Here is a 13,408-nt window from a genome sequence, read left to right on the forward strand (position 1 = left end):
ATTTGCTAACCAAAGTGTTTATGATTTGAACCTACCAGCTGTTCTACAGGAGAAACATATGACAATCTGCCTCCATAGTTTGTTGTTGTTAGGTGTCATCGAGTCTTCTCCGACTCATAGTGACCCTGTGCACAACAGAATGAAATAGTGCCCAGTCCTGCACCATCCTCACAGCTGTTGTGACACTTGACCTATTGCCACTGCCATCATGACAATCCATTTCCTTGAGGGCCTTCCTATTTTAACAGATCCAAGGGCAATTATGAGACAAAGTCACTCTTGCTTCTAAGGGTCATTCTGGCTATTCTGCTTCCAGATTTGTTTGTTTTTCTGGCAGTCCATAACTGGAAATTCCACAGAGTAGTTCCACCACTGTCTTTCTTGTAGGGTCTTTATGAGTAGGGGTCAACTCAATGGCAGTGGGTTTGGTTGGATTTTTCTTAAATTTTCATATCAAAGACCCCGTCTACTTTGGAGAAAAGTTATACGGTTGGTGCATATAACCTCGAAAATCGTTCCTATGGAGACAACTACAGTTCTCTCTTTTGGGGGGGGGGGTAGGTATTGTATGTTATCCACTTTGCTTCTTTCCTGTTGCTCCAACTGTTGAGCTCTTCTAGCCGAGGTGATGCTCACTACACACAACTAGTTGTTATCTGAACTTGCTGACTTAAAAAGACACTGCATTCCAAGATAGATGCTGCTTTTATAAAACCACATCTTCAAAATAAATGTCTCAGATCTTTTATCCCTATGAATTCTCCACAATAAAGCAGTGGAAAAGAAGAAAAAAAAAGTAAAGGAAATAAAATGGATTCTTTCTGACTTCTGGAGCATGGCCTCCTGGAGTAGTGCCAAGACTTGTAGACTTTCTGCCATTTATTTTCACAGAGCCCTTTCAAAGCAGAGAGAGAAATTTGAGGGCACTTATGGTGAGGTGGTTGGTTAAAAACAAAGGAAAATTGCTGGTCATACGCTTAATGGCCTAACCTGCTCGTAACAAATAATTTTAAAAACCTAGTGATAAGACTGGAGGATTTTCAAAAAATAGAAGTCTCTTAGCCCATGCTGTTCAAGTTGGGTTCTCATTGTTTGACTGTTTACAGAACAGGAAGCAAGAGGAAAATGCTTATAAGTGTATTCTAGTCTTTCTTCTGCTTACTAGCTGAGTGACCTTAGACAAACTTCCTGACCATTCTAAGCTCAGTTTCTTCATACAAAAATAAAGATAATTATTGTTGTTGTTAAGTGCCATTGAGTTGGTTCCAACTTCTAGCGACCCTCTACAGGGTTTCTGAGGAGCAGCTGGTGGGTTTGAGCTCTTGACCTTGTGGTTAGCAGTCCAGTGTTGATCCTACAGTGCCACACTAGAAGTCATTTTGCCAATTTGAGGACCACGGTGCCCCTGACCCAGTCATGGTATTTTCAGTCACCTCGTATGTATGTGAAAGTTTGACAATGATTAAGGAAGACCATAGAAAATGGATGCATTTGAGTTATGGTGTTAGAGAAGAATATTAAAAGTACCATGGATTGCCAGAAGAACAAACAAATACGTGTTGGAGAAAGAACAGGAGGGCCCAGTCTCTGAGAAAGACATCATGGTTGGTAGAGTAGAGGGATGGAAAATCCCCAATGAGATAGATTGGCACAGTAGCAGTAGCTATGGGTTCGAACAGAACAACAATTGTGAACATGGTGTAAGACTCGGCAGTGTTGTACATAGAGTCACTATGAGTTGAAATCAACTTGACAGCACTTAAATAAGAACAACATCATTTTTTTCAAGACTTATAGTAACATAGATCCAGTGGTAGAATTCTCATCTCCTCATCTTCTAAGTCTATTCCTGGCCAGTGCACCTGATATTTAGCCACCATTGTTACTGGAGGCTTGGTGTTGAACCAGTTTTAGCTGTAGTTGTTATGTTGTATGCTGTGATGTTGAACCAGTTTTAGCTGCAGTTGTTATGTTGTATGCTGTGATGTTGAACCAGTTTTAGCAAAGCTTCTAAACTAAGACAGAATAATAACAAGGCCAGCACATCCACTCCTGAAAACCTTCTTACCCAGTGAAATCCCTATGAAAACAAAGATCCTATCTGCATATGATCTTGGGGATAATGCAAGACCACACAGCATTTACTCCACTGCACATGGGAACACCATGAATGAGACCCCAATGCAACTGCAGCTAACAACAACAACATACTGGTGTGTGTGTGTTCCTTCAATTTCACCACCCTCCTGGGTAAGTGAGAATTCTTGCCTGTATTTACATGTGAGGAGATTGAGGCTCAGAGGATGCATTGTCCAGGGTTTCACAGTTAAGATGTAGCTGGGCTGAGACGGAGCACTGTCCACTTGACTCCACAAGTTTTTTATGTTGTCGGCTAACAGGAACCAGGGAGATAGTGAGGGTCAGGGAGCTCCACCTTCTTCAGGCATCTTCTAATTCCTTTTCTTACCTGTGTGCCAAAGATGTGCCTGACCCAAGCCATGGCACTTTCAATAATCTCGTATGCATTGCAAGTTGGATGATGAATAAGGAAGACCATAGAAAAATTGATGCATTTGAGTTACGATGTTGGAGGAGAATATTGAAAGTACCATGGACTGCCAGAAGAACAAACAAATCTGTATTGGAAGAAATACAGCCAGAATGCTCTTTTGAAGCCAGGATGGCCAAACTGAGGCTCTCATAATTCAGACATATTATTGGAAGGGACCAGTCCCTGGAGAAGAACATCATGCTTGGTAAAGTAGAAGGTCAGTGAAAAAGAGGAAGACCCTCAATGAGATGGATTGGCACAGTGGCAGCAGCAATGGACTCAAACATAGCAACAGTTGTGAGGTTGGCGCAGGACCGGGCAGTGTTTCATTCTGATGTGCATAAATTCACTGAGTCGGAACGGACATAACAGCACCTAACCACAACAACATCCATTTATGTTAATAAATAAAGCATCTCTTATAAAACTAGGAACATAAGTTTCTTAAACTGGAAGATTATCAAAAACCTAAGTCAGTTGTCATATTGAATGGTACAAGGTTAACAGATTTTTAAGTTCAGGAGCAAGACAAGGATGCTTGCACTCATAATTTTGAGTAAACATCATACTAAGGGCCCTGTTGTGGTTGCTGTTAGATACCTTTGTGTCATGCTCAAATCATAGTGACTCTATTTACAACACTACAAAATGTTGGCTGGCCCTGCACCATCCTTACAATTGTCCTATTTGAACCCATTGTTATAGCCCTTGTACCAGTCCATCTTGTTGAGGGTCTTCCTCTTTTTCTCTGAACCTCCACTTTACCAAGGATGATGTCCTTCTCCCGGGACTGGTCCCTCCTGATAACATGTCTAGAGTATGTGATACAAGTATTCTGGCTGTACTTCTTCTAAGACAGATTTGTTTGTTCTCCTAATAGTCCATGGTATAGTTAATGCTTTTACCAACACCATAATTATGGATTATGACTTATGACATTTATCTGTTTTATGACATAGCACCACCACCCACTCATCTTTCAATGTGTCATACTGTGGTGGTTTGCATGTTACTGTGATGCTGGAAGTCATGCCACTAGTATTTTAAATGCCAGAAGGGTCACCATGGAGGACAGGTTTCAGCAGAGCTTCCAGAATAAGACAGACTAGGAAGAAGGAGAGATGGACTATTTCTGAATGTCTGGTCACTGAAAACCTTATGAAGAGCAATGTAATGCTGTCAGATAGCACCAGAATATTGACTATTATAATATGATGAAGAGCAGCAGAATGCTGTCAGGCATAGTGCTGGAAGATGAGCCTCTCAGGTAGGTAGGCATCAGAATACAACTGGGGAAGAGCTGCCTCCTCAAAGTAGAGTTGGCCGTGATGACACAAATGCAGTAAAGCTTTCGAGACCTTCATTTACTGATGGACACAACTCAAAATGAGGAGAAACAGCTGCAACTATCCATTGATGAAAAACTGTAAATCTTGGAAAATTAGAAGTTGTCAAAAATGGAATGGGATGCACAAAGATGGATATTCTAGGCATTAGAGAGCTGAAATGGACTGGTATTGACCATTTTGAATTTAATTAGTTTACTATGTCAGGGAGGACAAATTGAAGAGGAGTGGCATTGCATTCATGATCAAAAACACCATTTCAAGATGTGTCTTGAAGTATAATGCGGTCTGTTATACAATAATATCCATATACCTACAAGGAAACCTTAGTGTGGTGCTGAAGAATAAGTATTGGACTGCAAGGTCAGTTTGAACCACAAGATTGGTGCTCCTCGGAAACCCTATACAGAGTCGGATCAGACTCAAAGGCACTTAACAACAAGGAAGACCACTGTTATTCAAATTTACATACCAACTTCTAAAGCCAGAAATGACGAAATTGAAGAATTCTACCAACTTCTGTAGTCTGAAAGCTCCAAAAAGTTCATGGAAAAAATTGTATGCTTTTTTGAATGCCATTTTTCCATGAAGCATTCTCATATGTAAAGTGATGAGAAAAATCATTGGTACTTGGCAACCACTGTGTGTGTTCATTATCATCACCACTATCACCACCATTACTACCATCACCACCATCATTAACACCAGCAGCAGCAATACATTCACCACAGCAACACCACCATCGCTACCAGCATCACTGGCAGCCACTGCAGCCAATAACAGAGATAGGGTGAGAATCCACATAGATTTCAATGACAGGTCTGGAAGGCAGTGAGAATCCTCCTCTGATACACTGCCTTGGCTTCCCTCACAAGGTTGGAATTTTAGACCCTCCTGGATATTAACCTATTTGTTACTGTCACATTCCTTTCTCACAGCTTACTGTCCCCTCCCCTCCGGGAGTGCAATCTGCACTCCACCAGCTCAAGGTCCCTTACACCCTGGGAGTAACTCCCTCTTTCCCCTTCAGACAAAGAGAGATGTTACTGAAGACATCTGCGTGCTAGACACTTTCTCTTCTCTGGTTTTCCTCCTCCCAACTTGTCTGTTTCTTCTGAGTTTTAATTAACAAGTCACAACTAAGTCCTTCAGCTACATGGCCTCTGAGCACATACACAAGGGAGAAATTAACCAGGGCTGTAATGATAAGGAACAATGATTAAGAAGGGTTAAAAAATATATATCTAAAAACCTATTAAAATCCTTCTCTCACTATCACCACCTCTACTATTCCCATGGTCACCATCAGCACCATCCTAAGAATTCCACCTCCCAGCCATACCTTGTGGATTCAGTGATACAGAACATGGTAACATGCAAGCAGGTTGTGCAGTGTGTTGGCAATGGTGCTGTAGTATAGTACTGTCAGAGCACCCGAGTGCTCCCTTCTTTCAGAAGACAGATGGCACACCAACCAGAGTGGGAAGACAGATTTCTCACCAGTGCCATGTTTTCTCCACAGGCATCGCCCTCAGTGCACTCCCCATGTACCTAGGTGAGATCTCACCCAAGGAAATCCGCGGCTCTCTGGGGCAGGTGACTGCCATCTTCATCTGCATTGGTGTGTTCACTGGACAACTTCTGGGCCTGCCTGAGCTGTTGGGAAAGGTAAGTGTGGCTCCTGGGCCAACCACATCCATTTTCTAAGTCTTCCTCTAAAAACTTGTCCCATGTCTGGGTATTATTGGACCTTCAAGCCTATGACTTGGAGAAAAGTTGTTGGCGTGCTCCCTTTCGGGCATCTTTTCAAGGTGCTTAGATGTTCCTCACTCTGGGGTTCTTATACATTAATAAATAGATAATTGCAGTGTATTTGTTTGGGAAATAGGTAGACCGGAATTTGAGTTCCAGTTTGTCTTAGGCAGGGTTTTCTCAAGAAGCAAAACCAATGAAATAGATAGATAGATAGATAGATAGATAGATAGATAGATAGATAGATAGATAGAGATAAAGAGAGAGAGAGAGAGATAAGTTTATTATCAAGGAAGAATTTACAACTGCAGAATCGCAGACCCCAGCGGAAGAGAGAAAGGAGAGAGCCCCTCTCATATGTCCATTGTGTTGGGACAGGACACCCCCCCAAGGAAGCATCCTTTCAATTGACTGGCTGCTCATCATAGATCTAAGTATGCCTGTATTAGGTTTCATCACCATGGGAATAAGCACATCTCAACTGCTAACCTTTAAAAATCCTGGCCTTGTGAAGTTGACACAGAACTCTAACCATTACACACTTCAAACATTTATCAGCTTTGTAGTTGTGGTACGGCTGGATTCTTTTATATGGCCCTTTGCCTTAACTCTCTGGAAGAACAGCTTGGGAGATTTTTCTTTTCTTTAAGTCTTGAAGAGTTGTTACCTTTGTCCTTGTTCTTTGGAAAAGCAACTTGGGAGTAAGGAGGTACCCAGGTTGTTTTACCAGAGGGTTTACTACTTTTCTCAAGGGAATTCCCTGGATTGCTTGGCTTTTCCTGGTACTTAACAACTTGGTGTTTTGATACTTTTGTCTGGTAATTAACAAGACCTGACTTGATTGACAGCTCATTGATAATTGAGGATGGGTGGAACTCTAGTGATGGAGGCCCTGCTTTGTCACGGATGAGGAATGGCTGAACTATAGAGGGTTACTAGGTCTCCTGGTTGAGAGAGATGCTAAGAGATGGGCTGGTAAAGAAGCAGGGCTGCATAGACACCAAGTGGTCCCAAGGCTGTTACATTGACTGTGAATGGAGCCAGGCAGTGGAGGAGCCAATGGAAGGCAAGAGAACTGAGCAAGTCTGATGGCACAGAGCCCTGGAGGAGGCAAAGTGTTGCTAGGGAGCAGCATCTAAGAGACCTGCATGAACTGCTACGGCAGCTGTGAATGGGCCAGTTAGTGGTGGGGAAGCTAGAAGTGGAGAAGTCTATGGAGAGAACCCAACAGCGGAGAGGTCTAATGATGGAGAGAGCTGGGAACGCTGTCCTGGTTGGAAGCCATCCTGCATTGAAGAACTTTTCCAGACCTTGCCTGTGTGTTTCCTGATCACAGTCCCAAGTTGTTCCTGATCTCGAGTTTTAGACTGTTACTTCCCTAATAAACCACATGGCCATTGCGATGGATTATTGAACACAGCAGAGCAGTGGAGAGTGCCATGTAGGGAATGGCTGGAGTCAGAGATGATGAAGAAGTTGGGGAGTGGAGGTATGTGTGACCCCCCCACACACACTTCATAGGAACCAGCTTTGTGTTGCTCCTGATACTTATTCCTCATGAATTTAAACTTTTTTTTTTTTTTTTAATGTAACATTACAGTGGCCTTGGGCAAGCTGCTTTATGTCTCTGAATCTAATTTTTCTATTCCGTGCAATAGATGTAAGAAGAGCTATTCAAAAGAGTGTGTGTGAAAAAAACAAACAAACAAAGAGTGTGAAGTGGCAGTTGGGATAGAGAAGAGGGAGTGGGTTCAAGTCCACAGGACTTGCTGCCTGATTATCCAACCAAAATTCTCATTATGCCATCGAAGTTCTCACAGTTATGTTGTGACTAGCTTGTTTCTGCAGCCATGGAAACTGAAGCTGAAGAGGTGAGGTACAGAACAAATCAAACCTATTGGAGCAGAAACCAGAACCTGGGTTTGTGTGCTTTCACTTGTGTGTAGATGACACTTGTCATCTACAGACAGGAATTGGTGGTGGTAGTACAAGTGCCATAGAGTCAGTTCTAACTCATAACAACCCTGTATAGGCTTTCCAAGGAGTAGATGGTGGATTTGAACTGTTGGCTTTGGTTCACAGTCAAGTGCTGGTTCTATAGCACCACACACAGACAAGAATAGGCATAGATACTTTGCTAGGAGTGTTGGGGCTTCTGTAAGGTGAATCTGATTCTGTTCATTGGGTTCCAATATGTCCCAACTAGATAAACTCTATATGCCCTAGACCCCAGCACTTTCTTGTCCCATGAAAGGCTTTTGTTAGGTGCTGTTGAGTCCATTGAAAGCAACTCAATGGTGCCTAAAAACAATCACAACAGGGTCCCTAGTATGACATTTACTCAAAATTATGAGAGCAAGCATGCTTGTCTTGCTCCTGAACTTGGATGAAAATCTGATAACCTTGTACCATTCAATATGATAACTGATTTAGGTTTTTGATAATCTTTCTGTTTAAGAAACTTCTGTTCCTAGTTTTATAAGAGAAAATTTATTTAGTAACATAAATGGATGTTGTTGTTGTTGTTGTTGTTAGGTGCTGTTGAGTTGGTTCCAACTCATAGCAACCTTATGCAAAACAGAATGAAACAATGCCCAGTCCTGGGCCAACCTCACAATCATCATTAAGCTTGAGCCCATTGCTGCTGCCACTGTGCCAATACATTTCATTGGGGGTCTTCCTCATTTTCACTGACCCTCCACTTTACCAAGCATGATGTCCTTCTCTGGGGACTGGTCCCTCCTGGTAATATGTCAGAAGTATCAGAGACTCAGTCTGGCCATTCTGACTTCTAAGGAGCATTCTGGCTACACTTCTTCCAACACAGATTTGTTTGTTCTTCTGGTAGTCCATGATACTTTTAATATTCTTCTCCAACAGCATAACTCCAATTCTCCATACTTATTCATTGTTGAACTTTCACATGTATATGAGACTATTGAAAATACCACGGTTTGGGTCAGGCACACCTTAATCCTCAAACGGATACCTTTGCTCTTCAACGCTTTAAAGAGGTTTTTAAAGTGCAACAGATTTGCCTAATGCAATACATTGTTTGATTTCTTGACTGCTGCTTCAATAAGTATTGATTCAAGAAAAATGAAGTGTTCAACAATTTCAATAATTTCTCCATTTATGCTATTTATTAGTCCATTTGTGAGGAGTTTTGTTTTCTTTACATTGAGATGCAGCCCATACCAAATGCTGTGGTCTTTGATCTTCATCAACAAATATTTTAAGGCTTTACTCATGGAGAAATGATGGCAGGATAAAGGGAGGTTGGCACACATCACTTTTTGAATTTCAGCCTATTAAGGTCACCGCAGAGGCAGCAGCTTCTAATCCTTTATTGTCAACCCTTTTGGTTTATGACAGCTACAATTATGTGTTTTTCCCTATCAAACATACAAGCAATTCACACTTCACATCTTCAGTTGCCATATTCATGACAATTTCTATAATTAGTGCAAGTGTAATGAAAACAGTCTCCTTTTAACATTAAAAAAAAAATCTTGTATTTTTTTCCTTTTTAAGATATTCAAAAGTTCTAAAAAAAATCACTATGCATGTGCTAATAAAAACAACATCACAATTTACAGCCTCTGCTCTTCAGACATTAAAATATACTTAGAAGTTCATGAACAATGCTAGAGCCTTCTAGGAATAACAAAATAAATACATATCGACATTGATACAGGCTAAACTTTCTTTTTCTGGATGACTTTCTAAATTCCTCATCACTCATCAGATTCTTCTTTTGTGCATAAATATTAGGTTCTTTCCGCTGCTTGAATCCCCTAGGTCTACCTTGAACCTCTGTCTCTTCTTTTGCTTCATTCATTCCATACATGTGTTAAGTGCAGAATTGGATGCTTTGAGCATGGCTGGCTGAACTATGACCTTGGGCAAATTATCTCACCTGTTTGAACCAGTGTCCTCTTCTGTAGCAAACATGATCTTAAGTCTCAACCTTCCAAGTCCCACATGAGTGTGACTTCTTCAAGAAAAACATCACCACAAATGGTGACTCTACTTAACGTGTCCTCAGAGCACCTTGCTCAGGTGTCTCCCATGGTATTATATTGGTTTGTTGCTGTACGTTTTCCTTCCACTAGGTAGTGCTATTCTGATGTGTCTCTGTATAGGAAGTTGGAGGTACAAGTTTACTCAATCATTCAGCAAATACTTAGGAAATTCCTACGATGTGTCAAGAGGTCCCTGGATGGGATGATGCAAAACCATAACTGCTGAGCTCTTAGTCAAAAGATTGGTGGTTCGAACCCACCAACTGGTCTGTCTTAAAAGACAGACCAGGAGAACTGCCTTCCAAAAGGTCCCAACCTTGAAAACCCTATGGAACCGTTCTACTCTGTACACACGGGTTCACCACGGTTCAGCACTGACTCAATGACAACGACTCACCAGGTGTTGGATGGTTGCTGGTGACCGAGCAGTGAGACACACAGATTTTGTCCCTCCTCTTGTTGAGCTCACATGAAGACAGCTCACCAACCATTGATCACCAGTGTGGTGAAGAAAAAGGTGGGTCACCAACCTGGAGTAGGGTGTCAGGGGCCATTTCCCCATGGAAGTGACATTTAAACCCATGCCTTGAAGAAGTACTGATCCAGGTCAGGACTGGTGGGGAAGGGAAAGGCAGAAAGTGGGAAGAGGGGTACAAGGCAGAGAAGGTAGTGCATGTGAAGTTCAGGGGCAGTAAAACCAGGGGACTGGAGCAGTGTGAATGGGAAAGACAAAGGTAGGCAGGGGTCAGATCCTGCCAGGCAAGTAGAACACACCCATGGAGGCTGGCCAAGATGAGGGGCCATGGTGGGAACTATGGCAGCCGGGGGCGGTGTGCACTGTCCAATGAGGGCAGCTGCTACTGTTTCCATGAAACTGGCCTCAAGGAGACAGATTGTCAGATTTTCAAGAGATGTTAGAAATTCATTGGTAACTAGTTGAAAAGTTATTTTAGAACAAAATGCTACTATCTATGGTTGTGTGGGAATCCTGGTGTAGCACTATAGGATAAGCACTGAACTGCTAACCATAAGGCCACCAGTTCAAGCCCACCAGCCACTCATTAAAAACCCTATATAAGGTTACTATGAATCAGAACAGACTCGAGGACACTTAACAACAACGGGTTGGTTATAACCTCTGGACTACCCTTCACACACACTGAAGGGGAGTGTTGTGTATTTGCTAAGTCCCATGGTGCAAATGGTTTATACTCGTCTACTTAAGGAGCTCTGGTAGCGTAGTGGTTATGAATCGGTCTATGAACTGCAAGGTCAGCAGTTCGAAACTACCAGCTGCTCTGCAGGTGAAAGATGAGGCTTTCTGCTCCCATAAAGATTTACAACCTCAGAAACCCTGTACAGAGTCGCTATGAGTCGGAACCAACTCCAGGGCACATAACAACAACAACAACAACTTACTGAAAGGTTGGCAGTTCAAACCCACCTAGTGGCACAATTGAAAAAAAGACTTAGTGATGTGCTGTAATGATTACAGTTAAGAAAATCCTGCAGGGCATTTCTGCTCTAGAGCATATGGACTTGGTCTGAGTTGGACTCAACTTGATGGCCATGGGTTTGGTTTTAATTTTGGTCTTAGTGTGTGCTTGTGAAGGTAATCTTTAAAAAGACCACAAACAACAACTTTCATTGTGAAATGAGTGAAAGGTTTACAAAGCAAATCAGTTTTCCATTCAGCAATTCATACACATTTGTTTCATGTCATTGATTGTAATCTCTCCAATTTAACATCACTCATCCACTTTCTCCCTGTGGGAAAGTTTATCTTTATTCAAGAGTAATGAGAAGCTACTGAAAAGTTTGAGCAAACACCAACAGGATAAGATGTTGTTGTTGTTACATTCCATCAAGTCTGTTCTGACTCATAGTGACCCTGTATAGGGTTTCCAAAGGCTAGCTACTATTGATCTTGCAGTTTGAACTGCTGACCTTGCAGTTAGCAAGTCAGTGCTCATCCTATAGCACCACATCAGAGCTCATGATAAAACGAGCACTTTATAAAAAGACTTGGACCACAGTGTGGAGAAAGGACTGGATCCCAGCCAAAATGAAGGATTATACTGGTCCAGTTTAGTGATGCTTGTTACTCGATATTACAGATTGACTCTGTTCCCTCCAAAAAGGTATGTTGAAGTCTTAACTCCTATAGCTGTGAATATACCCATTTTGGGGAAAATAAGCTCTTTCTTTGAAGATATTAACAATTTAGTCATACAGAGTTGGGTGGGTCCTAATGCTAACCCCTCTGAATGGTGTGTCTAAAAGGGAGGAACAGCAAGGGACAGGGGATCACAACAGACTGAGGTCAGCATGAGAGGACCCTCTATAAATCAAGCAATGCCAAGCAACACCTGGGTATTCCAGAAGTGGATATGGACCAGGAAGGTTCTTTGTCTAGAGCCAACAAGGCTATGTTCTCCTCTAGGGCAGAACATCACCTTGCTGCCACTCTGAATCTGGACTTCTAACCTCCAAAGCATGAAATAATTAGCTTCTATTCTTTAAAGCTATTCACTTATGGTTTCTTATTGCAGCCTGTGGTCCTGGTGTGTAGGATAAGCACTGGACTACTAGCCTGAGGATCGGTGGTTCAACCCCAACAATGCTCTTTAGAGTCAGAACTGACTCAATGGCACTCAACAAGAATAACAAGGGAACTAAGATGCTGGATTAGGTGATGGCATGCAGAGCAGTGGATGAGGTTGACTGAGTAAGAGATTGTGGGATGTGTCCAGCAGAGGGGGAGTCCATTCTACCTGGCTGACAAGGTATCTGGTTTATGGCCAGGTAGAATGGTGGTACCATATGAAAGCATGAGAAGACCTGAAGGAGGAAGAGATGTGCAGGGAAGGAGATGACATGTTCATGCAGAGGAACTTCCCCAAGTCACACTGCAACAGAGCTGACTAGAGGGCCAGGTTCCAGGTTCCTGGACCCATGTGCTCTTTTCCATGCACAGCCACCTAGTCCCCTGCTGGTTTCTAGCCACCTGAGAAGCTCCTACTGAAAGGTATGCTAGTGAATTTCCTAGGCTATATTTTTCCATTAGACCGAACATTTCCAGGTTATTTGCCCTGGTTAGGATGCTGTGTAATCAGCTCAGTAAATTTAAGAGAAAATAAAAAATGTATTAAAGATTGAAGTTGTCAAGGACTTCATTCTTCTTGGATCAACCATCAACACTCATGGAAGCATCAGTCAAGAAATCAAACGACGTATTGTATTAGGCAAATCTGCTGCAAAAGACCTTTTTAAAGTGTTGAAGAGCAAAGATGTCAGCTTGAGGACTAAGGTGCACCTGACCCAAGCCATGGTATTTTCAATAACCTCATACATGCAAAAGCTGGACAGTGAATAAGGAAGACCATAGAAGAATTGCTGCTTTTGAGTTATGGTGGTAGAGAAGAACATTGAAAGTTCCATGGGCTGCCAAAAGAACCAGCAGATCTGTGTTTTTAAGATCCGCAGCCAGAGTGCTCCTTGGAGGCCAGGATGGCCACCAAACTTCATCTCTCATACTTTGGATATATTGTGAGGAGGGAGCAGTTACTGGAGAAGGATATCATGTTTGGTAAGGTGGAGGGTCAGAAAAAAAGTGGAAGACACCCAGCGAGATAGACTGGCAAAGTGGCAGCATCAATGGGCTCAAGTGTGGCAACAATTGTGAGGTTGGCCCAGGACCAGGCAGAGAGTTTCATTTTGTTGTGCATAGAGTC

At 42.3% G+C, this 13,408-nt stretch overlaps 1 protein-coding gene across 1 annotated transcript in view; it reads left to right on the forward strand.

Annotated features, from left to right (window-relative positions):
- SLC2A9 (solute carrier family 2 (facilitated glucose transporter), member 9) overlaps positions 1-13,408 on the forward strand; it is a gene marked incomplete at its 3' end in the record, with an annotated part of 151,835 nt that overhangs the window by 53,576 nt on the left and 84,851 nt on the right. The window contains exon 5 of the mRNA XM_006874672.1: positions 5,420-5,565. Coding sequence (XP_006874734.1) covers positions 5,420-5,565 — 146 coding nt within the window. The remainder of the gene's footprint in view (positions 1-5,419; positions 5,566-13,408) is intronic.

This window comes from Chrysochloris asiatica, unplaced genomic scaffold (assembly GCF_000296735.1).
Source record: "Chrysochloris asiatica unplaced genomic scaffold, ChrAsi1.0 scaffold00292, whole genome shotgun sequence".
NCBI classification, from domain to species: domain Eukaryota; kingdom Metazoa; phylum Chordata; class Mammalia; order Afrosoricida; family Chrysochloridae; genus Chrysochloris; species Chrysochloris asiatica.